The sequence below is a fragment of the Aythya fuligula genome, chromosome 1 (assembly GCF_009819795.1).
Source record: "Aythya fuligula isolate bAytFul2 chromosome 1, bAytFul2.pri, whole genome shotgun sequence".
NCBI lineage: Eukaryota > Metazoa > Chordata > Aves > Anseriformes > Anatidae > Aythya > Aythya fuligula.
In genome coordinates this window covers 171,259,461-171,286,193 of record NC_045559.1, presented here as the reverse complement: position 1 = coordinate 171,286,193, position 26,733 = coordinate 171,259,461, and the positions used below count along the sequence as shown (strand labels likewise).

At 34.9% G+C, this 26,733-nt stretch overlaps 1 protein-coding gene across 1 annotated transcript in view; it reads left to right on the top strand.

The window, feature by feature from the left end:
• TDRD3 (tudor domain containing 3) overlaps positions 1-26,733 on the top strand; it is a 105,334-nt gene that overhangs the window by 61,201 nt on the left and 17,400 nt on the right. The window contains exons 6-12 of the mRNA XM_032187127.1: positions 840-911; positions 1,497-1,646; positions 2,353-2,493; positions 4,729-4,885; positions 5,269-5,394; positions 17,497-18,335; positions 19,933-20,058. Of these exons, the coding sequence (XP_032043018.1) occupies positions 840-911; positions 1,497-1,646; positions 2,353-2,493; positions 4,729-4,885; positions 5,269-5,394; positions 17,497-18,335; positions 19,933-20,058 (1,611 nt within the window). The remainder of the gene's footprint in view (positions 1-839; positions 912-1,496; positions 1,647-2,352; positions 2,494-4,728; positions 4,886-5,268; positions 5,395-17,496; positions 18,336-19,932; positions 20,059-26,733) is intronic.

The following is a 26,733-nucleotide window of genomic DNA, read 5'->3' as shown; positions in this document are numbered from 1 at the left end:
AAAACCTTAGCTGAATTAATATCTTAGTTACCTTTTGAAATTCCTTGATAATATATGGTAGTATAATGGCGTAAAGCATATAGACGTTTATACTGCAGTTTTGTGATGGAGATAAAATCAATTTTACATCAGGATAATAAATGCATATAAGTAATTCTAATAAATACATCTAAGTAACTCAGGGTTATAGGTTATAATACAGGGTTAAGTTTAAAATATATATTACAGTGATGTATGTAACCATGCATGACTGTCCCAGTGTTTTAACACACAAAAAAAGTCAACAATAACAACAAAAAGGGCAATAAGAAATGAAGAAGATAAATGCATTATGCAAAAATGTATTTATTTTTTTTTAAAGCATCTTAATCGTCGTTAAGGGCCTATCTTCCCTTAGTCCTGTTCTGACCCAAATATATCTGTTTAGTATGAAATAACTAGCACATACCATTATGTCAGTTCCAATGAATTTCATTCTTGTGCAGGTTGTTGCTGTTGTCAGGATTTGTAAAGAAAGAAACAACACATTGACTATGAGCAGATATTTTAAAGCAGTATCTTACAAATCCATTTCATTTCTGTTGTTGACTAGTTATTTATATTATTTGAGAATGCTTGTATTTTGCAGGTCTAGATTACCAATTGCTGACTAGCTATTTAGAGCATTTCTATTCCATAAATATTAATAATGATTATGCTTACTGTTACGCGTGTTCTTTTTTCTTTATCTGAAGAACTGCTAATCAAGTTAACATGTGTACTCTTCTTAAGGCCACATGTAGTGTCCAGCTGGCACAGTGTTCTGTTTCCGTGACTGACGCAACAATTTTCTTTTACAGAGTTTAGCAAAACACAGTAGGAGTAATATTGGAACGGAAGGTGGCCCTCCCCCTTTTGTGCCTTTTGGGCAGGTATAGTATATTTCTTTGTCATTCAGCTGTAACCTACAAATTATAGCCATGATAGTTCATAAAACATTTCATAAAAAATCTGATATCTAGGAAGAGGTAGTTCCATTTAAATATAGACTATTAATGCACATTTACATCTTGATGATCTGGATACTAAAAAATGACTTTGTTTAAAGAGGAGGTGGTGGGTGGGAGGGCATAGGTTTTGATCTTGTCATTTCATTGTGCCAATTTATATTTAATATTTTTCTCTCAATTGCAAACTTAAAATTTTGTTGTATGGGACCTCTGATTTTTCCTACAATGTCTTGAAGGCACCCGTCTATACTCTTAAATGACAAAGGTATTTACAAGAATCATATTAGCTACATCATGAAATAAGCTGGAAATGTACAAGTGATTATTTTTGGCATCTCTGGTGGACCAGAGTTGTTTGCAGCAAAGGCTATAGCTGTAGCTAGTACTCAGTGTACATGTATGTGATTGTATTATTTAAAGCTGTGCTCCAAATACGTTTTTGTTTTTCTTTTTCTGCAAATGAAAGTAGACAGAAGAGTTAATTAAATCTTTATTTTGTGTTACCAGAAATGTGTGTCTCATGTGCAAGTCGACAGTAGAGAGCTCGATCGCAGAAAGACTCTGCAAATGACAAATACTGTAAAACCTGCTGCTGACAACGATGAATTTGAAAAACAGAGAACAGCTGCCATTGCAGAAGTAGCAAAGAGCAAGGAGGTTAGAATGCATGTGTTGCAGCATTTTACTTCCTGTAGTTGATCTTTTCTTGTTAGTTTAACTCTCTTAACTGACAAACGCTTTCTGATGTTTGCCTTCTTAAAATTCTGTTTATGTATTTTCTTGAAAATATGAATCAAAAACAGAGAATCCTTTTGGATTGTTGAGTATATTTTTATTTGAATAAAGATAATAAATGCATCCTAATGTTTTATTGTAGCTATACTTTTGATTTGATAGCCCTATTAAAATAGGTGATTTTTGCTATTCAGCTAACAAGATCAAAGTAGGCAATAGAGGTTACTAGTATTCATTTGCTTTTTTCATTTCTGAAAACCCCATGATTCTTTCTGTTCAGCCTGGTAAAACAGCTAGGAAGTTTTGTTCTAATGTGTCTGTTTTTTATGCCCCCTGTTGGTTTTCCATTTTAGGAAATGGAAATTATGATTTGTTTGGTAACTCATAAAAACTAGAATAATATGCATGTTTTACAGCCTCATTTGGTCAAAAGAGGAAAAATGTTGAAGTCCTATTTAATAAATTCATCATTTTTTGTGTGTCTAAGTGCTTTATTTGTTGATGCAAAGCATAAGCATAAAAAATACAGCAGCTTCAAATTTACTGCAGTTCTTGTACTAGCTAAATATTAAGGCATATTTTCATAAGTTCAGTTTACTGAAATGTTATTTTTTTTGCTTATCTAAAGACCAAGACATTTGGAGGAGGTGGTGGTAGTAGCAGAAGTAATCTGAGTGTGAATGCTGGAGGGAATCGAAACAGGGAGCTGTTCCAGAAAGAGAAGATAACGAAACCTGAGGGAAAAAATGAAGGAGTCTACAGAGAACTGGTAAGGTGTAAGATTTAATAGTAACTTTAAACATGCATACCATTAAAAAACAAAGCTAACAAAAAAAAATAAAAGACCCTTTTTAAAAGGGCTTTCATTTGATTTTATTTTGAAGTTTGTTTAGAACAGTTAGTGTTCTTTTGTACCTTACTCAGACAGGTATGAGGTTCAATGTGATTTTTGTAAAGTGTTATTATCCTATTATCCAGTAAAAATTAAAACCTCACAAAAGAAGAGCTGTACTATGTGTGGTATAGATCGTTGCAGTCTAGTTTTATTTTCTTGAAATAAGCTCAACAGTTTCGCATGTCAACATTTATCAAATCGTTTTAGACAGGAAGACTTCCATCCGTTGATTTCACCATATCAAATGATATTTTAGTGTAGATTTTCTTCTGAATTAATTTAATATTTATTTTAAGAATTCATTCATTTGACATTGAGAAAAGTACATGGTACTTGTGATATTTAAAATACCAAGCTAGAAATACTTTTCTAGTAACATGTCATGCTGACATAGTCACAAATAATGTTATATTTTGAGTAAAGTGGGTTACCATTGGAGAACCTGAACTCTTCCTCCTAATTAAAATATCACATTCCAGTGTATTTCATAACTGTATGCTAAATGAGAAGAGTTCTTTCGATTCACTGCATTAAATTCATTGTGTATAAGATTGGCAGTCATGGAAGTTTATTTTGCTCACTTCAGCAATCTGAAAGTCTTTGGAAAAAGTCTTTGTTATAAAAAAAAAAAAGTCTGTTATAAAAAAAAAAAATCAGAACAGAGATTTGCGCGCACACAATAACAATGAACGATTGATTCTGGTTTGAGTGATGAAAGCAGACTGACTGAAAGAGGTTTCACAATAATAATTCAGTAAACTAGGATAAAGGTTTTTATCCCATCTGTGTGTTACCTTATGAGAAACCTGAGGCACTGTATCTTTATTTACAAAACAAGAACCAAAGAAGTAGTTCCTGCTTTTTCGTTGTAGATAATCAGTAAATTGTGCAGGTCAATCCTCCTTCTCTCTTAATAGTACTACAAATAGGGTATGTCCTATAATTTTCTTTGCCTTTTCATTTTTTTTATAAGAGAACCTACAAGATCTGTATGGTGTAAATGGAGTTGAAGGGAAAGTTTTTCACATCAATGGATAGTTCAGATATTACCTCCTTTCACAAAAACTCTTTGTATTTGAAAAGTTGTCTTGCCTTTGGGTTTCAAGTTGTAACCTATTGAAGAGGCTTTTTTTATCCACAGCTGATAGTACGGGTACTGTATTTGCAAGTCCTCATTTCTTGCTGGTCTTTGATGAACATAGCTGTTGTGTACAGAATTTCTACTACTGAAAGGAGGAGATACAGAGTAAACTAGAAGTTCTCTCCTTGCTCAAAGCAGCTACTTAACTTCAGGAGGGAGAAGAGTGAAGCAGGCTTGCTGATATTGAAGCACCAGTAATTATCTCTCTTGGACCCTTGTTCTCATGCAGAGAAATTTTGGAGAATGACCCAGATGAGGAAGCATTATACTCTATTATTAAAAATAAGATGTTATTTAGCCAACTGAAAGTAGAATTCAAGTGGGATGATGATTCTGTGTTAGACATTGATACTATGTTTTAGTCCACTGTACTTTAAAGACCTTTCTAATTGCTATTCATTCAGTTACTCAATCTGCAGACATTTGATCAAAGAATATTGTTAAATTTGGGAATTAAGAAGGGTACATGAAATCATTGAAGGATGAAGGGTACATAGCCAAGCATATAAGGATTTTACCCAAGCTCTGCAAAGTCATGTCTTGCTCATTACAGTAATTTTTGGATAGTAAAATATGGTTTTGAAAGTTATTTGAGTTGTTATATCTCCTGTCTCACTGAAGTCTAGTTGTTATACTAGTATTGCTTTGAGAGATTCCTTTTACATTGATTGAAGAATGTTAAATTTGTACAGTGAAGAAAAAAGTACAAAAGAGGAATTTCTGCTTGAAACCATCTAATACTAGAACCAAAAAGTCAGTGAACTAAACAGAAATAATTGAAAAAAAATCTCTAACAGCTGGTTGTTTAGAACTAGGAAAGCTTGTCTGTGAATATCATATGTAAATCTGAAAAGTTTATCTATGAAATGTGAAAAAGTGTTTCAGTTAATGTAAGATTAAAGTCAAATCTAGTGTTTTTGTAAAGTCTCTCTTGTAATTTATGATAATTTATGTGTGTGTCTTTCCAGGTTGATGAAAAGGCTCTAAAACACATAACAGAGATGGGTTTCAGCAAAGAAGCAGCAAGACAGGCACTTATGGATAACAGTAACAATCTAGAGGCAGCATTAAATTTTCTTCTGAACAGTAGCAAACAGAAACCCCTTCAGGGACCACCACCTAGAGGTATAACTTGAAAAGAAATGCTTCAAAACAAAGTGTTCATGAGCAAAATAATTTGTTTACAGTGCATTACTAATGTAGTTATATAAGGTATATATACATATTTGTTTTCCTGCAAGTTAGAATGCATTGCAAACCTGAGAAATACATAATAATTAGAAAAGAATTATGTATTATGACCTTTTCAAAATTTTTGAATTTGAAATCACAGATTTTAATATCCTTACATGGAAAATATCTGCATCTGTTTTGTCAGTGATAGTTTTTGTTTTTAAGATGGGGAATACAGACATTTTATAATTTAAGTATAATAATAATTTTAAAAAGTGTAGATACTTATTTTCCTCCTCCCTCACCCCCCAAATAACTGGTTTTTACCCTTACAGGTAAAGGAAAGGGCCGAGGCCGAATAAGACCTGAAGACGAAGAAGAGCTAGGAAACGCCAGACCGTCTGCACCAAGCACATTGTTTGATTTCTTAGAATCCAAAATGGGTACTCTAACAGTAGAGGGTAAGTCATTGAAATTGATGCATCTGGAACTAATATTGGGCAGAGCTGGTGGCATTCTTTTTTCTAACTTGGTCATTTAGAAGGTGGCTCCTAGAAGTTCTGTTGCAGTCAGCAGTAAAAAACGGAGTGCTTTTCCTCTCCTTTGAAAAAAGGTCAAAAAAATTTCAGTGTGGTAGTTTGTATTTCTCTCTTGACTGTCAAAAGCCAAGGTTAAAAAAAAAATAAAATAAAATAAAAGTAAATCTAGGCTGTTTATTTCAGGCTTAGGTGTTTAGAAGTTAGTAATTTTGAAATTAAGTGGGATAAATCCCACTTATCAAATCTAATTTGATGAAGGCACTTGCAACTTTAATGGGCTTTTCTTCGTGTTCAAACTTAAAGGAAAAACTGGTAACACCAATCTTCCTTCCTGAGCTTATAAACAACACATTCTGTGTGGCACTCAGTTTAGAATTTAGTAATAGCAATATGCTCAATTGTTTTTGTGTTCCCTTTGTCTGACAAAATCAAAACAAACCCCCACCTTTTTGCTATTAAAATATTAAACAACCATTTTCTCGTTGTTTTCACGTTTAATAACTGTAGGGACTGAACAAAAGGAAGGAATATTGAAAGAAGGAAGACAAATAATCTCTTAGAAGACCTGGGTTTTTAGTTTAATTTCCTTTTCCTTCTTAAGAAGCCATACACGAATGTAGTCTATGAATCAGTATGCCTGTTTATGTCTAAATCATTCTATACTTCAGAAGCTTTAACAGACAGATGCATTAAAAGAAAAAAAGTTGATTTTTCATACCTCTTGAGGTCTCTAGAGGCTGCTGTAATATTAAAGTACAACTCACAGTAAGCTGAGTAATAAAAGGAGATAATTTGTTATTTTGTGTATGGCTTTGGAGATGTTTCAGTAGGCAGTGTGAAATGAAAATGTCTGCTTCCATTATTTAACATGAAGTTTTGTGATGGAGTTGTAATTTTTTTCTCCCTATCAAATAACACTTCCCTGAAGGGTGAAATAAATGTTGTATTATTTTGTATGAACCGTTGTTTTCTAATGAATGAGTGCACTTAGGGATCTCAACATTTATATATAATGATTTCAAATTGAGTTCTGATGCAGTCTTTGTTGTCTGTTAATAATGCTTTGTTTACTTTCACTGGATTTAAAAAAAAAAAAGTGAAAAATAGGCTTGTAGTAAAAGATGAAAACTGAACAGAAGGTGGTGGTCATGAAAAAAATAAAAAGAAAATATTTAATGATGGAAACACTTTTTAGTTCTGTTTTCCTACTGTAGTGATTCCTAATTATTTTGTTGAATACTGTCCTGGAAGATTTCTTTAAAAATGTGCAATATTTGTTCCTGTTTTTCCCTACACCTGATGAATGGGCAAGATGTAGTGTTTAAGAGATGATTGATAATTTCAGAAATAGTTAATGACACAAACATAAGAAATGCTAGTAAAAAATGGCAGAATTTTATAAGTGACAGATATACAGTAAATGTCAATATAATAACTTTATCCTCCAACTCGCCTAAGTCATGTTTCCAATGCTAATGAAAAAAATAGAGCTGTATTCTACCTGGGAACTACTAAATGGCCATTGATAATATTAATGAACTTCCTATATTGTTTTTTCATCTACATGTAGTTTAAACTCTTAGTTGCCTTTTTTTTCTGGAAGAAGCCAGGCTGTATACAGCAAGCATTCTGTCAATAACTGAAAATGAAGTGCATGCAGTCAAAACCGTCTCACTGATTAAAGGCTGTTAAAATTGTGAGAGAATAAATAGAGGCACTTAATGTCCTTAAAGGATGAGAGTATGATAAAATCAGGATGGACAGAATATACTAAATGTTTAGGGAAATTCAGCCTTCAGGTCTGATCCAAATAGCTTACTCTTCACAGCTATTTGAAACTGGTTTCTTACACTGTAGATTTAGAAGTGCTTTGTGTAATCAAATTTCGTGTATTGCCTTTTTCAAAGGGGCATACTGCTGCTTTTCACCAGTATCTCCAGTAATTTTTGGCAAGGCGTGACTTCTGTCTGAAGAGAAATGACACACTGTTTTGGAATTTGTAGAAATTATGATGAAGGACAAGTAACTAATAATAAATACATAAAAAAAAAAAAAAAAATCTAATCTTACACAGAGCCAGCTGGTGGATACTTAATTTGTATTGAGAGGAATTGCTGAATTCTGGGAGGAAAACGGTGAATTTATTAAGCATTAATTTATCCAATTGACATTTGAAAATATATAGGTATATATAGGTATATATGTAGGTGTGTGTTTATATAAAAGTATATATACAAGTGCAGTTATTGTAGATACGTATGATGTCTAAGGTAAAGTGGTCAACAGATTTTTTTGAGTTTGGAGATGTTGATGTTAAATTTTTGGTGTAAAGGTTAAAGCTGTTAGCTGTTAAATGTATCCAGAAAACTGCAAACAAGGAAAAGGGACATAAAAGCAAGTAAAATTAAAGAACAGTTAAATGGCAATGCTGAAACATACTTGGGTATGTTGACAGGCTTGTTGCTGCAGTTCCCAATATATGTCTTAAGAGAGTTCTGCTGACATACTTCTAGCATGAGACCATTGTTGATTTGCAAATGAAGACCTGAGTTCCATTATTTGGTAAATCAAACAATATGGATTTTCTTTGACTAGAAATTTGACCTGTGCTATTGATTTTAAAATATTAGCAATAATAATAATAAATCAGTTTTCTGTTCCTGCTCTTAATTTGGCACTAGTACTACTAGTACTATAGTGGAAACATTAAAAGATTCAGAACACCTGAAGCAAGGAAGCTTTTCCTACAGCTTGGAAATTCTTCAAATGAAAAATATGTTTGCAACTCAAAAGCAAAGTTTAAATGAAACAGAAGTTTATATACTTTTTTAGAAATGAATGGTGCTTTTCGGTATGTTGATTTGGAGCCTTCCGTAATCTCTGTGACCGAGACTGCATGGCTACAATTTATAAGTAAAAGACATTTTTTGTAATTTACCAGTGGGAATATTTTTTCTCTAAGGTATATACACTGATTAAAGTTAATGAGGTTGCATGTACACTGAAAGAGGCACTTAATTTGTATGTGAAATAGCTTTTCCATTCAGTGTGGATGCAAATTACTGAAATGTTGCTGTGTTCGAGATTTGCTGCAAAAAGCATGAACAGCCATAAAATCAGTTGGCACCTGCACCTCAAAGACAAGCAGAACATCACTGCTTTGGTTAGTTGAATCAGAGAACTTTTTGTTAAATGTGTTATTTTTGTAGTTTATGTGTATTAAAATGTGTAAAATATTCATCTTTTGGTACAACAGTGAATTTATGGTTAGTTGTTAATTGTGTATTTGTATTTAAGAATAATTACTGAGTTAGAAATGAAAACTTTAAGCTGCATAGGCTGACGTGATCACATTTTCAAAAGCACGTGTGGGGAATTAGGCTTGAGATCTGTTTCTGGCAACTCATTTTGTTTACCAAAGATGAATTAGATTTCTATGATGAATAGAAATAGAAACAGTGGTAGTAATTTTTCTTTCTCGTTACACAAATTGATTTTCCTTGGAAAAGTTTTGTGTTTATCTTATCCAAGAGATTAGAGAGAAGATATCTTGAGAGAAGGCTTTTATGTATGGCTGAAGACATTTAAAGGAAAAATAATAGATATAATCCCTGTGGGTTGTAAGCCTTTCTTATTGTCAGTAATTTAACAGTAAGTAAGTAATAGTATTTTAGCAAGAACTATGAAAGGAGTGAATTGCTTCTTTTAAAATGATATTGCTGATTGATAGTTTTTGCTTAGCAGGAGTTTAATGATTCTTAGGATTTGGCACATATGTAGGCAATGTTCTGTGGTGTATTAAAGCATAGTGGGTTTTGATTAGAAAAAATGCCTACAGTAGCATTTATACTTTGGTTTATAATCTCCATTTATGTGTCTTAAGCATAGATACACTCCACTTTTGTGTAATTTTTTTCCTCTTAACTAAAAATAAAATGTTTTCATAAACATTGTAGGAAGAAAAATACAATTCTGAGGAAACTTAGACTCCAAGCTCACTTGCCAAAAATGTAACATATTTTGTAACATGGCATGCAGGTTTTTTTTAAACACTTGTAAAAATCATTTTATGAATTATAATTTTTGATGTGGTGTCCTTCTCTGGAGGTCATGCTGTTTGGAGGAAAAAAAAAAAACAAAAACAGAATTTGATACCATTTTTGAAGTTTAAACCATGTTCTGATTATTTGGGGGAAAAAAAAAAAGCCTTTTTTCCCTTCTGAAGAAATAATAATCACTTTTCTTCCTGTTATTGGGAAGTCACTGGGCTGTACACTGGTTGCTCAGTTTCATTTGGTCAGTTTTTATTTTCCTTACTGAGTGTGTGAATCCCATGGGAGTAATCCTCTGTTTTTATGCCAGAGTTCAATTTATCTTGCAGACTGCCCTTCAGATGGATTTTTCAAGAAAAGCATCGGCGTATGCTGAATTACAGGTTTTGTTTTTTTTTTGTCTCAGAAGCCCTATTTTTCTTTGCCAAGTCTGAGGAAAACCTGTGCAGTTTGAATTCAAACATTTCTTAGAAAACCATTTATTGAACATATTACTTCTCTGCCATTTTTATGCCTCTGTTGTCATTGAAAATATTCTTATTTAAATTTTTAACTAGTTCCTTCCAAGCTGAGATGACACAAGTATTAATTGTGTGCAGTGTCCTGATATATATCTGGGGTGATTATACCACTCTGATTTCTTTCTTCATGCAGTGGGTGTCCAAGCATTTGCAGGAAACAGGGTGTGTATGTTACTAGCTGCTTTTTCATTTCATTTGATACTGTAAGTTTGCAGTAGAGACGTGTATCTGTTGTTGTCCCTGCCCGTGGCAGGGGTTTGGAATTAGATGATCTTTAAAGTCCCTTTCAGCCCAGACCATTCTGGGATTCAATCTTCCCTTGGTATTAAAAAAAGTAGTAGTAGTAGAAGATGCCTTGGAGGAACTGCTAGAAACAACTAAACATGTAACATTACATGTAGCATTACCCAGTAACGGGTCCCTTTGTTTATTTTCTGAGAGCAGCTGTACTAAGGAAGGCCCAGGCAGGCAGGTTTTGCTGTCTTTATGTAGAATCACAGAATACAGCTTCCACTGAGTTTAAAAAAAAAAAGTTAATTGTTCTGCAGTATCTCTGGTGCATTGCTGTCCAATATGGTCTCTAAAAGCCCAGTTTGTTTTTCAGATGTTGATAGAGGTTCTTTGTTTAGGGACAGTGCTTTTGTACGTGGGTGTGCACTATTTACCCTTACACTAAAGCTTGTGTTCAGGAGCATGTGATTAACAGGAACGGCCACTTCATCATCATCACTGGTGTTAGGCTTCTTTATCTTTCAGGCAGATTTAAGTTCCTTCTAACTGATTGAGTGCCTATACAGAAGCAAAACCAAAAGACAGTTTTGCTGAACTGGGATAAATATTTTTAATTTGGTGTTGTAGCACGTTTTCTTCAAAAATGGCTTATTTGATCTAGGGAGAAAGTGTCTAAAAAGAGAAATGGTTTCTTCTCAAGCACAGAGAGGATTGATTTGCTCTTCTCTGTATGTCTCTTTGCTTTTCTAATTCCCTCTGAAACCTCAGTACTTCCTGCTCATTGTTGAGAATTTCTAAAATCACTTCTGAATTATCAGTAACCAAGCTAGGTGCTTCTGTTTGTGAGCAGGTACTGCAAACCAGTTGCTTGATTTGTTATCATTGATTTGGCAGCTTTGCCTACTTGGATTTAGACCAAGCAGAAAAATACTTATAAATCAAAACAGTTTTGTATCTTGCTTGGTTATTTAACACGCACGAATTAGTGAAAATAAGGTGTGTTGGATCTTTTGCACTGTGATATCATGTGTTTTTGATGTCTTCATTTTTTTTTTTTTTACAGAAATATTATTTTTAAGCTATTGTAGCTGTCAAAAGGTACAATTAAATATCTGACTCTTGCATGATCTGCTAGTTCATTAATTGTAAGACATAGTATTTAGGAAGCGTTCTTCATTTAAGTGAAATGCAAGGAATTCTTTAAAAAAAAAAAAAAAAGCTTCTACTGCAGATCTATTTATTATTTATTTTTAACTCAGTGATTGGTGCCACCTGTGAAAAACTTTGTGTTAAATTTAACTAGCTTGAGTTTTGTGTGGACAGAGAAACCAGATGACTGTGAGAGATTAAAAAAAGTAGACAAAAATTGCTGGAAACTTCTTTGCTTGTACTTAAATTATTTCTGCTACTGAACACAAAGATTTTTCCATTAATCTTCTTCCTGTTTTTCTTTGGTTACAAGGAACAGTTCATCCATCTCTGCCAGCTCAAATAGGTAAGCACAGGGATTTCAGGGGGAACAAAACAGTGCCAAGAGCTCTGACTGTAGAATTAAGGAAGACCAGACAAAGTGCTTAGGACCAGGCATATTTTCAATATTGTATCTCTCTGTGGTTCTTGAGGACAGAGAACAAGCTGGTGTTTCCACCTGCTAAAAACCAGAAACTTCTGGCAGACACAGCTACACCTTTGAGTGATTCAAGAAAAGATTAACTTTGAAATAATTTTTTATCATTAGTTGGTATAGTTGGTGATAAACATATTTTTTTTGGTCATATCATTGACCCAGGCCAAAACATTTGCAGTTTCAGATTGAAGAGGCAATTCTGCAGTCTTCCCAAGGGAGGTGCTGTGCTCGGTGTGGATGTTTCATGCTCTTGCTGTTAAAGTGAATCTTCTGTGCAGCAAAAATAATAATAAAAATAATGGGATGACAGAAAAAGCAAGCTAGAGGTGGCACGTCTATCTGTTCTTTTAATAAGGGCTCTTTAGGAGGTGGGAGCAAGTCCTAGGCTGTAGTCTCTGTTTCTTGTGACAATAGTTAGGCTTTGACTGAAATACAAATTTAAACATGCAGTTGGGATTTAAAGGTGGTGAAATAATTTTATTCCAAGGTTAATTGCTTGAGCAATTAAGATCAGCATTTAGAAAATCAATCTTTTTTCTAATCTGATTTTTCTATGCTTAGCTTCTAACTGTCATATAATAATACGCCTTTCTTGTTAAAGAGAGCTTTCAGAATTTGTTTTCCTAATAGGCATTTATAAAATATAATTGACTTGTATGTTATCCATCAGTTGTGTTAGCTCTGTGTGGATTGAGCTTTCCTAGTTTCTCATTAAAGGCCTTATTCTTTCAGACTGCTTTTTCTCTTTTCCAAGCAAACCCATTTATCAGTTCTCTTCTTCAGATATGCATTCCATAATTGCAGACAATGCATTTTAGTGGTTTGAGTGATGTGTAACATCACTATCCCATGGGCTATTGCTTTACACCAGATCTGAGCATCCCACTTAATTTAGCTGCAGTAACCCTTACGTTCTTGGCTACCAGTGTTGTCCGCAGGAGATGCGTGACAAAGGAGGTGCTGACCATATAGGAGGGTTTATAACAGATTTTTGACACAGATTTTTTACTGTCTTGTATTATTCTTAACCATTTGCTCGGAGATGTCTCAGAGGAAATACGACTAGTGGAGAGTGAACATTTGTCACAAGCAGCAAGACGTGCACTCAAACACTTGGGGATCCAGCCTCAGAGTTGTCCAAAGGCTAAAGGCGTTTATGTACTTTTGAATTAGAATTTCTGTCCTTTTCCTACTTAAGTGTTTTGCTTGAGATAAACCAGGATGTGTAGTACATAGTTTTTTTTGGTTTGGTTTGGTTTTTAGTATGCTAACTTTTTTTTTTCTTTTGGACAATTTTGGGCTGGCGTATATTATCTAACTTCAACTATCTTTTTCATGCTTTATTCCACTGTGCTTTATATATTCCCAAATAGTGTACTTTAGAAACAATAATGTTGATCTTTATGTAATTTGACAAACAAAACTCTTGAGTAAACTGGAGTTTACATAAGGTGTCATAATTGACATGAGGTATGTCATTAGGGTTAATACATTAATGTAGTATTAATACATTAGGGTTACTACATTAATATGTTATTAATTTTCCTCTAATTTTTGAGCCTTTTGGCTGATTTGAGGTAAAACTTGCTCTGGGAGTAAGTGTCTTAAAGATGTGCTTTCATAAAGGTATGCATAAAAACAGAATTCCCATTGGAGGAAAAAACACATATCATTGCCACTGGTGTGGGAAAGGCCACCGTCTTTGAGTTTAACCACTTCATTAAACATGAAAAAAAATCCACAGGAGAGAGCTACAGGAAAGTGTACTTCTGAAAACCCATTGCACATAGGGTGGTGTTGTTTAAATTGCATTGGCTGAGGTTTCCAGCTGCAGCAGGTCCTGCTGGTTGCTTGTAGGCGAGAGAATTGTGGTGGCTCTGTGCAGTCTTAATATATAAATCATCACATGCAAATGCGAAAATGGCTAAAATAACTGAGTGACAGTTTTGAGAAGACTGCTACCATTTCTCCTGGGTAAATTAAAACTACCCAAGAGAAGACAAAAGCCTTGTCATTAATTTTGAAATGGACTTCCAGACCGCTTTCCCCAACTTCAGGTTATAATGATAATGACGGTGCTGAGGCATCTCCCTCTTTGACGGGATAGCAGACCAAATCTTCGTGCTAAATGCCAAATTAATGTGTTTGTTACTGCTCTGTAGGAACTTTTCTGGGAACTTTGGCTAGTAGTTTGTTGGAGGTGGGGCAAGAACAGGCTGAGAGGGCTTGTGACTCTTCAGCCTAAGGAAGACGAGGGAAATCTCATCCAAGTATGTAAATCCCTGAAGGAGGCTTGCAAAGAAGATGTAGCCAAGCTCTTCCTTTTGGTGGTGCTCAGTGACATGACAGGAGGCTTATGAGCACAAACCAAAACAAAGGAGGTTTCCTCTAAATGACAAGAAGCGCTTTGCTTTGAGAGTGACTGAGCACTGCCACAGGTTGCCCAGAGAGGTTGTGGATTCTCTCTCCATGGAGATTTTAAAAGCCATCTGGATGTGGTCCTGGGCAAGTGGCTCCAGGTGTCCCTACTTGAGCAGGGGGTTGGACCAGAGGACCTCTCAAGGTCCAACCTCAGCTATGCTGTGAAAATCAGCTGCTGCTACTAGCGGAGACGATGTCTGAATAACTTCTTTCATCACTTCACTTCTTCTAGAATCCCTAAGATTCTTTTCAGTTACTCAGTCAGACCTACTCGGTCAGACAGCCCATCTTTGTGAAGAACCTGTAATATTTTTATCTTGAGGCTTTTCCATTGACTGCTATTGACCAAGTAACACTTACTGTCATTTGACAGTTTTTGTTCGTAGACGGATTACTTTTGAATGTTAAGTGATAGATTGGCATGTCCTGGTAACTCAGGACTGCTGTGTATGATATAGTCCACTGAGAAGCTAGTGCATTTTTACCATAATAGCTGAATCTTTGTAGAAATCATCAGATTTGATGCGTCTGGAGGTTAGAGTTGGAAAATGTCAAGTGTTCTGTGAGCAGCTTTCACGTGTCACAGTAAATAGGCCTAGAAAAAAATGTGTATATTCACTGTTAAGAAATTGTCTAATCTTTTTCCAAGTGCCTAACATTTAGTATTACTTGATTTTTTTCCGTATTATTTAAAATGCATTCTGTAACTGAAAAATCAGACATCCTTTAAAGTAAGCTTGTTGCTTTTGTATTGTGATCACATTATGTTGGATATCAATAACTAACTTGAATGTCCACTAGTCCTACTGTTTACTTGCAATTAGTAAGTTAGAAATTTCCTGTTGTTAAATAAATCATTAACATAATAACATACTGCTAAAATTTCCGTTGCTTGAAAAACAGATTACGTGAACTCATGGAGTATCTACTTAATTCTGCGTGGAGGTATTCATGTCAACAGTTAAATATATTGTTTTTTTTGTTTGTTTGTTTGTTTTTTCATAGCTGTTACACTGTTTTAAATCTCCATGCTTCTTAGGGGAATAGCGGGTCTCATAACTTTAAATGAAACTTGTTTCTTAAGGTTCTATTTTGCACATAATTATGTTAAGTAGGTGAATAGCATTTGAGTTCTGAATTACTACTTTTTAAATTATGAAGGTTATTGCTTTTCTAAAGACAGAAAATATGGTCTCATCTGAGAATGCTTGTAACTTCTTATCGGAAACTGGCAAATACCCTAAATGTTCCTCTGTCATTCAACTGGCCATTTTGGGGAGGCAATTTCACACTCCATTGAATCAAAGTGCTGTTCAGAGATGTACTATATCCAGATTTTTTTGGTGGCTAGTAAGACTACGTAGTTTTGTTAAGGTGGCTACACAATAGCTAAAATTGCTTGCTAGATGCTGTGAAATTGAACAGAAATTTCAGGGGATTTTTTGCAGCTACAACAGAAAACGTATATAGTTAATGCATTGAGGAAAAGCTGGAAGTATGATAATAACTGCCCTGCATGGTTTGTGATTGTCTTGCAATTGTAAGTAGTCCTTGTGCTGTCTGAGGTGAACACCCATCTCAGTAAATGCTTCTTAATTGCAAAAATGATCAAAGTTTGCAGATGAAAGATTTAAATTCTAAAATCATGCCAACCAGCAAAATATTAAAATGTCCAAACAGCCTATTCTATTCAGCCTGTTTCTACTTCTATTGTTGGAACAACTTTTCCTCTGTCAATGACTTCTTTTAATGAATTTCATATTGTACAATATTAAACAATAAGATTTACAATGAAGCATTTTAGAATTTTCTACAACTTTAATGATGTGTACCAGCAGTAATGTTCATGGCATTGGAAAGCCAGGAGTACTTGAGTGTTTGATGACTTCTTAGTGTCTGATGCTTTGTTCTGAGTGTCTGTGAAGAAGTAGGCACTCGGAAGTCGTCAAGCAGTTCAGTCATTTAATCTGTAATTAACGTGAGGAATACACATGTTATTCCTCACGTTAATGACAGAGTTAGTGACTGCTGCTTAAGATGAAAATAGGAAGAGTGGAAGCACAAGGATTTTACTACCAGTTTATACCAAGATGTGTAAATGAATAAAGTCATGAATGGAGACTTGTGAATTAATTAGGAAGAGAAACGTTTCTAGAAGAAATTGAATTGAGAAGATTCCTGTGTATTATACAGAAGTGGGAAAGTTAAACAGTGATTCTTGCAGAAAAATTACAGATAGAAAACAAAAAACCACTATATTTTCATGTTCCACTTTCCAAGGATAGATAAGAGGTAGATTTCTAAACTTATGAGGAAGACTTTATTATTTAAAAAAAAAAAAAAAGCAAACAACCAACAAATACATTTTATGGATTTAAAAAGTAATCTTTTAATTTTAAAAGAAATTTAACATTTATCAAACTCGTTTTTGAGTAATATAAAAATTTACAAAAATTTACATTTTACATATGTAAAAACCACAGGTTTCAATGTCAAATTTTGCAGTAAAATGTTTATCAGGATTGTAGTCATGCTAAGCTTCACAGAGCTCCATGATCTTTCTGTCCTGCTCACCTCTCTCCAGCCCTGCCCAACATCCAGTGAAAAGTTTGCTCTGTCTCATAAGGTCCATGATAATTATGTTTTCCTTATCATCAGTTAGAGTTCTGGCTGAATCTCTTGAAGGTAACACTTGAGCGGTTCCTGCTATGGCTCATTGATTAGGGTTGTCACAGTTCTGGACTTTGTTACTATTCCCATTATGTCTAGGTTGTCTGCTGTGTTCATTTCATCACTTCTAGTTGTTGCCTTTAATGCTGAATAGCTGTTAACAAGTTATTTTTACAGAAAATTTCAATTCACATGACAAGTATTTTTTCCCCCTCATTTTCCTTCCTCTTCCTTTCTTCGCCCTGGAATTCTGTTTTTCCTCTCTGAAGTGGTTGTTACTCATTTAATAATAACTCACACGCACACTTGTCTTGGCAGTACTTATGTCTTCCAGTAACAAAAAATTACAGTTCAAATGTCTGCTAAATTTGTCTGTACAATTCCATTTCCGTGTCACAAAGTTAAATACTGCTTACTTTTCTACTGCTGATTTATCAGTTAGGGTCTAAAATTACGCTTATATGAAGCATATTAATAATTAAAATATTTTTTTTCTTTATAGAACCAAAATTACAATTTCAGCCACCACATCAAATACAGCCCAAAGTTATGACTACAGAACAGAATGGCATCAGAGAAAATCATTCAAGACATATTCCTCGCAATGATATGAGACAGCCAAGGAATGAGAAGCCCCCTCGTTTTCAAAGAGATTTTCAAAATTCAAGGCAGGCTTTGGAAAGTGGGGGGTTACCCAGAAACAGAGGTCCTGAAAGGCATAGCTCTTTAGAGCATTGGACAGATGAAAAAATTAAAAGTGACAGACATTATCCTAGAAATGATAGGCCAAAGGATATGGGTTATCCCATAGCCGCTCACCAGAGTGATAATTCTTTTAAAAAAAGGGATAACAACATGCAGAACAGAATAGGAAAAGGGGTGTCCTTCACAGAACTCAAGGAGAACTCTGCTGCTCAAGATACTATGGACAACAATAACCAGAAACGTGGGAAAAGGGAAAACCAAATACACAATTCTGAAAACTTTTGTGATAGGAAGGCACGAACAATAAATAACGAAACCTTTATGGTAAAAAATGAGCAACATTTTGGTGTAAACAACGATTACCAAAACCCTGGTAGAACTGATAATTTTAATGCTGTACCAAATGGAGATACGGAACATCATCAGAAAGGAAGACGTGTAGGTCCTATCAAATCATCAGGACCCACTACGATTCCATCTTATGATGATAAAATTTTGTATTACAACACTGGACCCAAAAGGAGATCGGGGCCTATCAAACCAGAGAAAATAATGGAACCATCGATTCACATGGAGTATGGAAAAAGCTGGAGACCTGGGGATGAATGTTTCGCTCTTTATTGGGAAGACAACAAGGTATGCCTTTACAAAATAACAACTATTTCAAGTTGTATCTTCAATGTTTTCTTAGATGCTGGAGGGGAGACTTAGCACACCAGCACAAAGACATGGGGTTTTGTTCATAGCTGTGTATTGTGCTTTGTGGCTAGCTTCCTGTTCCGTTTTTTGTTGTTGTTGTTTTGTTTTATTTTAATGAGATATGGCTTGCATTCATTTCCCAAAAGTGCTTAAATTAAGTCGTCTCCAAGGTGACTGTTTCTGTCACATGTGGCGACTGAGCTTGTAATTAAAACATTTCATCCAAGTGCCTAAAATTTGAAGGAATGAACATGGATCTAGCAGCCCATGTTATTTTCCAAGGAACAAAAACCAAGATGTTCTGCTATCCAGAACAGTCTGTAATAGTAGACGGATGGTAGATTTCTTGTAGAATAAGTCGGTGTGCAGCCCTCACTACTGCAAGGGAAACCCATTCTGCAGGAACAGGACTGTTAAGAAACAACAACAACAAAAATATTTCTTTTGTTTCAGTCATTGCAGAAAGAAGACAGCAGAAGGATTGCTTTTTATTATCACCAGTAGACCAAAGAATTTAGCTGCATAATTTGTGGAACAAATTAATTATATTGCATGAGAGTTCTGTTTTACTAATTTTTAAAAGCTTAAATACTTCCTCTTCAGCTGTTTTTCCAGTTAATGAGCTTTCTTTTATGGCAAAAGGCTTGCCTTTCATCATCTTCTCCTTTTAATTTTTTTTTTTTTTTAATTCTTTAAAGAAAAGTTTTGTTTTTTTTTTTTTTTATTTCTATCAAATAAGAATGTATATCTTGGGTGGATGAACTATTTTGAAATATAAAAATATATTAAGTTTTTTTTTCCTGTTTTGAGAAGTACTTTGTATTGCTGATAGATGAGTACTGAAATTCTGGAAACTTGCAAAATAAGTAGGTGCGAAACTGTTGCCTGAAAAGTATTCAGTGCATTAGAGTATTTTTTTGATGGGTATAATAAAAGCTGCTGCTTGCATCTAGGACAGTTTTTGAACTAGTGTGATAAAATACAGTACTGAGTTTAACCGTCTTAGGAGATAATGATTTCTTTGTGTTCAGTAAGTTATAAAGTGACTGAATATCTTCATATATTTATATAAATCAGTTTGCAGATGTCACAAAAATGAAATAGTGTGCTGAAAAATGAAGACTTTTTGAAGGAGCAATTTTATCATATTTTAGTATGTGCTAAAATAGGTATCAGTATGTATAGTGTATATATATAAGCAGGTGCCTATCAGGCATTTAAAAAAAAAAAAAAAAGTCTTACAGTAGCACTTCACGTATACAACAGCATTTTTATTAATGATTAATTTGACCTTTAAAAAAAGTCTTATAAATGTTCAGTCTAATGTCATAAGCAGCACATGTTTTCAATGAATAATCTAAATACACAGCCCCTGTCCTTGCAGTCATGGGCCATGCAGAAGTTTAATATATAAGTATCTGGTACAAATATTACTCAAAACTTAATGCTGACCCAGGTGGGGAGTAGAGGAGAAAGTGAAAATGAAAAGGCTGTTTTCACGCTATTTATTACCTTTGAAAATTTCTCTTTTAAGTTCTACCGGGCAGAAATTGAAGCTCTCCATTCTTCTGGGACAACTGCAGTTGTTAAGTTCTGTGATTATGGAAATTATGAAGAGGTGCTTCTCAGCAACATCAGGCCTGTTCATGCAGACACATGGGTATGTGATAACAAATCGTATACAAAGATATAAACTGCATAGTCTGTACAAAATATGTAACCCTGCACAAATGAATGCCTACTTATGCAAAGAGTGCTAATTGCACGTGTAGAAAAATAGTTGAGGCAAGTACACAAACAAATTCTCAACTCTTAGTTATCTATATGAATCTACTATTTGATCAATGTTATCACGTAGTATTCTTTGTGTATAATAAATTTAAGTTGTATTGTTTTAAAATGACTATATTTTAATTGACGTGTCAGCTAACCAATTTTATGCATATTTTCTCTCTAAAAGTTGTGCTTCCTCTATTAAACAAAGATTATTATTATTATTGTTTCATTTCAAGTACATTGTATTTTCTTCTGTAAAGGCTAGAAAACAGTCTTTCTAAAAGGTTTTTACTATGTGTGAATGTATGGCTAAAATTACACATCTGTACAAGTTTATTTTGTATTGTGATTCTATTTGCTTCAATGATTTGTTTGCTGAATATTATGGTGGAGGTGTATGCCTTCAATCTGTTCTATAAGGTTTAGAAGGTATTAGCCTTATGGAAGTTGAATTTCAAAAGGCTTTATTTGTGAATGATGTGGAAATAGAGGTACATCCTGTTTTTTTTCAAAAAAAAAAAAAAAAAGGGAGTGTATAGTTATTTGCTGTTTACTGTTACAAAAAGCTGCACAGAAAGTATTTGTATTTTGTGCATTGAATCCTTGATGATGAGCTGAGAGTGCCTGTTTTCACCCTTACCTCTGGTTATATAGCCATGTTAGTACTGCTGCAGAGGCTGAACAATCAACTACCGTCTTCTGCCAGTGGTCTTTTAACTTGTGTCGTTGCCTGTAGCTCTCAGATGCCCATATGGCCTCTGAGATGGCCTTTTTCTACTTAAAAGGTATCTGAAGCTCTTCCCAGCTTATGCATTTGCTGTCTCTATGGAAATGAATGTTTTTATTTCTTTATATCCCACTAGTTGAGTTACAATCATACAGCACTTCCTACTATATGACTGTACATATTTTGACCCTGTTTCTGGGTTGTTAGTAAGCTTATGTTTGTGCACACAGAACGGTTGAGGTTGGAAGGGACCTCTGTAGGTCATCTGGTCCAAGCCCCCTGCTCAAGCAGGTTGCCCAGGACTGTGCCCATGTGTCCTTTAAATATTTCTAAGGATGGAGACTCCACAACCTTTCTGGGGCAACCTGTGCCAGCACTCAGACATGCACAGTAAAGACTTGTTGCCTGATGTTCAGAGGGAACCTCCTGTGTGCCAGTTTGTCACGGTTGCCTCTTGTCCTGGCACTGGGCACCACTGAAAAGAGCCCAGTCCTCTTTCCAGCCTCCGTTCAGGTATATATATATTGACGAGCTTCCCCCTTGAGTCTTTTCTTCTCCAGGCTGAACAGTCCCAGCTCTTTCAGCCTTTCCTTACAGTAGAGATGCCCCAGTCCCTTCAGCACCTCAGTGGCCCTGAGCTGGACTCTGCAGTACATTCAGGTCTCTCTTGTACTGAGGAGCCCAGAACTGGACATAACATTCCAGATACAGGCTCACCAGTGTAAAATTGAGGGAAGGATCACCTCCCTTGACCTGCTGGTAATACCTTGCTTAATGCAACCCTGGATACTTGTTAGCCTTTTTTCATCCTACTTGATGGTAATCTTAAGGAATAGTTTTTATTTTCCTTTAACCCTCTGAAAATTAGCTCTCTGTCTGAGAACGTGGCCTGGTGTTAGGACTAAGTAGAACTAATAGTGGAGTGCCAACTTGAAGCAGTGGTCCTTCTTTCTGTTTCTGCTGATAACTAACTACCTGTTCTTCCAGGTCCCTCTCCTCCCATATTTTATCATCAGTCATGTAGCCACAGGATGAGTTGAATCAGATGGAGTGCTTTTTCCCCAGCTTTGTTTTATTTCAGAGTTTGTTAAAGCTGACACAAGATGGTGGGAGAATGTATGGAGAGAGGATTCTGCAACTGAAATAGCATGGTCTTAATGTAATGCTGCATCGTGTTCTAGTTAGAGGCTTCCTCGGTTGTTGCCGGGAAGAAATAAAGCCTTTTAGTTCATCAGAAATAAAAGGTACCATTCTCAAGGGGCTTTTAATCTCAAGGGAGATTAGATGAAAAGCTTAAATTCAAACAACTAAATTTAGGTCATTGAAGTTATGCAACATAAATGCCAACCAACATCCTCACAGTAAACAAAAGTTTTGTGGTTTCTTTCTGGCATCTTTTTGCTAAAAGTTCCTTGCAGCTGTAGGATTTTTCTAGGAGAAAGTTATTTAGCATTTTGCTTTTTCACTTTTCTGTGTTCAGATGCTAGCTCTAGTTCTCATTCTGCACTTGCAGTTTTTAGTTACCAGTTGGCGTTGAGCTCTGAAACTCAGGGTTGTCTTTTAAGCTGAACACTGTTGGTTAATTTTCCATGTCTCAGTGTTCATGTAAGTCTAGATAGCATGCACAAATGCAAAATGAGGTTCTTGTGTTCCTCAATACTTAATTTTTTGTCATAAGATTTAAGTAACTTTAACGTTTCCTGTTTACAAGAGAACAAAACAGATTTTAAACTGAATTCAGTAATTATTCTTCTTTGATCAACGTTACCAGCAATAATGACCTTGTTCTGATTTTTTCCCCTCCCATTTAAGAGGCATTATGCTGAGTTCTGTTTCAATACTTCCAGGTAACTTTGAGAGGGCTAAGTCCTTCTTAGCCATGTGTACTGAAGCCTTGTTACTAACATAGAAATATAATGCATGTGAGTACTAATGTCCTAATTTTCAGAGTGGCTTTTTTTGAAAGAGTTGTTAAAGAAAAGCTGTAGTGGGTTGACTTAAAGGCATGAGTTTAGACTTTGTGTGAGATGATTCTTTGCTGCTTCTCCCAGCATACTTTTTGGTACTCAAATATAGAATTTAATTTTTGACCATCAAAAATAGTGTTGAAAGTTTATCAATGGGATAAGAGGAAAAAAACCAGCAACGCTCAACGAGTCACTTGAAAGAATCACCAAAATATCACAACTCCCCTTTTTTGTGACATGACATATTATTTAAGCAATAAACCTGAGCTTCTGGTTTACTACTGGCAACATTTATCAAAAATAGGAAATTAATGAAAATTCTTTACATTTTTGTAAACTGGGGAACTGACTTCACCTGTAGCTGGTTAACATTCTACTCTCCACTCATATTGACTCTATAATACGAAACTGGACTGCATCAGTACAAAGTTTGTTTCTGTTTTCCCCTCCTTGAATGTAGATCCTGTTTGCCTGACATTGTCAGTATAACACTCAACTTTCCACTTTAATGGAAAAAGTGTTGTTAGGTGATCTTAAGACTCTTAGATAATTGAATGTATACTGTCCATCACACAAGTTTGCCCTGACCCCTTGCAACTTTTCAGTCCCTCTGAGTGTGCTGCTATTTATCTTTCTGACTGCTGGAAGTATAGAAGATAAAGCTTTATTTCACATAAGGTAAATCAAAAAGTGGGGATTTTTTTCAATAATCACGTTCAATAGCCATATTGATGATTGTATATGAGAACACTAAAACTGTTTTTTCTTAGTGCTTGCAAAATATGTCTAAGGAATGCAATTCATAGTATTTTTAGTAATAAAATTACATTTGGATTGCACTGTTCTTCAGTATCTTGTGTGTAACGCTACAGTACTGTAACCTATTTCCCTCAATGTAGCAAGGGTCACTTAATGAAAATATTATAATCTCAACAAAAATATCACCAGAAAACATTGTAGAAATATGAACTGCTTGCTTTTTCTTGTAAAAGATGTAAGATTATACCAACAACTGAAAAGCATGAAACATTAAGGGCCTTTCTGACTTAATTAATAGTCTGTTCTGTGGAAACAAATAAATAAAGTCAAGATAATACTTTAAACCTTAAGTCTTAATTTTATTCTCTTAATACGTAGGATTTTTTCCTTAGTAAGTAAAGTATATAGCCTAAGTACTAATCTTGTGACACTTTTTCCCCAAACCAAGTCCTTGCTTTCCCTTTCACATTCTGTATTTCCTTAATGATTTGATAGGCCTCGTACCTCCATTTGCACTGATTATACTTTTTTTGTTGTTGTTGTTTTCTGTTGTTGTATGAAGGAAATAAAGATTGTAGTTTTTCCTCCTATGTATGTTATGGCCTTATTCTGGTTCTTCTCAAAACAAGCTAGAGTTGAATTCATAGGAGCCTTTTCTTTATAGCACTTCACTTAAAAATGTTAAAGTGCAGTCTGTAGTTCAGCTTAGTTTCTTCTTCCTGTATCTTGCACTGTATTTCTGCTTAAAGAGATGGAGCAAAAAATATTATCAAGGTATGTAAAATCCTAGTTCTTCTGTAATTTGTTTTCTGTGGAGTCCGAAAAACCACTTTTCAGCTCATCTGTTTTAAGGCCCTCCAGTGAGGAAAGTGCTGAAAGAAAACAGTCTTGAACTATGGGTAATTCATGCTGGCAGACATTTTGTTTTACTTTGTTTTGGTTTATCTTGTCCTGTTTTGTTTTATTTGTTGTGAACTCAAATTTGGTAATGTTGTGTCTTGTACCTCACAGAGCTTTAAATATTTCTAACAGTGCTGAATTCTCTTAAATCTTAAATTTAAAATTCTTAAAAAGAAAAAAAAAAATCTAAATCTTAAATTGTAATTCAAAACCTTCTTATACCCATCACCTATTTCAGGTAAGTAAAGAAGTGAGCTTATATGGGCATTATGAAGGTGTTGGACCACCCACCCTCCAGACACTAAATGGTAAAAAGTTAATGGTAGTTGTGCCCTTAGCTGGAAATGACTTTTGCTGGCAGCTGTTGCCTATCTGTTTTATGAAGACTTTGAATCTAGTGTTGTTCATGACCATTGCAGTGTCATGAATAACAACTGACTGGAAGTATTGGCTGCTGTCTGTTATGGCAGCTCTGGCTCTTTGGCTTGGATGGTCTTAAAATCACACCATGATCTTTACTGTGTTTTGTGTCAGGCAGGAAGTCTTTCTATTTAAGTACTTAAGTAGGTGCAGTAGGTAAATGTGTCTTGGTTGGATCTCTTACCTTGCTTCTATCCTCATTGTCTATAGTAGAAACCAGACTCTTCAAATAGAACTGTACAGTCTACTTAACCAAATCTAACATCACCATAGAAAAACTGTCCATAAATAGTTGCATCTAAACAACTCTGTATTTATAGTTGTTTGGCTTCCGTGCTGTAAGAAAGTGTCTAGAACCATTTTATAGTTCCTAGTTACTTGTAGAAGTAACGTAAGTAAATGAAGGCTGTTTTTGAGGATTTGGGACTATTCTTTGTTCTGAGTGGTGAAACATACTTACCAAATCATTTTAATCTAAAAAGTTACTACTTTAGTTTCCACAAAGGGTTATCTTGCCCCTTTACTAAAGCATTTTTAGATTTAGGCTGCTATTTTGTAGTGATGGGTCTCATTTTCCATATATATAATATATGGTGATTTCAGTTGCCTTTGTCCTCTGAGGATGAAACATTACTTAGTCAATCTTCTTTAAAAAAATCTTTTTTTATTTTTTTACTTATTGGGAATATTGCCTTAAATTTGGAGAGAAGCATTGTGGAAAGCACTTACTGTAATAAATCAATCACATTTTTCTTTCTTTTCTTTCTTGGGACTTTAGTTTCATGTATCTGCTGAATTCAGACAGGTGATTACAGCTGAAGTTAACTATTCCTCTGAAAGTTACTGGCCCTTGGCTGAAATGTAATAATTGACACTTAGAGGAAGCACATTTTAGTTTTTAACAAACTAAAAGCAGGCAAATTTCAGTTGAGAGGAAGTAATTTACGCTAAGTGGTCATAAAACAACGGCTTTCAATTTTTTGTCTGTATCATTAGGCAAATGCTTATCAGGCATTGCAGAATATCTCTTAGTCACCCACTCGAGCATTTAATATTCATTATGACCTATCCTTGCGAGTTGCCAGCTGTGCAAATCAGATTAAAGATGCAATCTTTTTGGAGTTTGTTGTTACTATAAACATTTGTGATAATTTAAATAGGATGCTTTAAGCATCACGCTGTTCTGCTGCTTTTTCCTTTTGTTACTGAATGTGGCTTCATACAATGATGATTACTTGGAGATCACAGGACATGGGCTCCTTAGTTTGTTTGTTTTGAGTGAGTTCCTCACTAAATACCTTCCTTGAAAGTGACTTGTGTTTTGGTGTGGGATAGCATGGCTTAACTTGTTTTAAGTATTGTTCGATCCTGTTACCATGTGATTAAAAACTTTCTTATTTCAAGACTTTCTCAGTATGGGATTTGTTGAGGTTGAACACAAGTTCTTCCCATTTAAGCACCGTTCTGCATCTTGAAGTGTGTTCAAGAGGTTGGATGTGTAAAAATGTCTGGACTGGACTTGTCACCTGTTTCTCTTCTGATTTTCCTGCTTCGTTCACGTTTCAGGGTACCGAGTTTGTCCTCCTTCATTACTTAATACAAAGGATTTAAATTAAGGAGGAAACCGGAGAAATTGGCATAGTATTCCCAACTGATTGTTTTCTAGGGAAGAGAGACACGGTACCAAAGGCTTGGTATTGCAGAAGAGAAGCTATGACAACCCTAATTAGTAGTGGAGTATGTGCATATCATTCTACATCATATTCCCTCATACTGTGTACAGCAC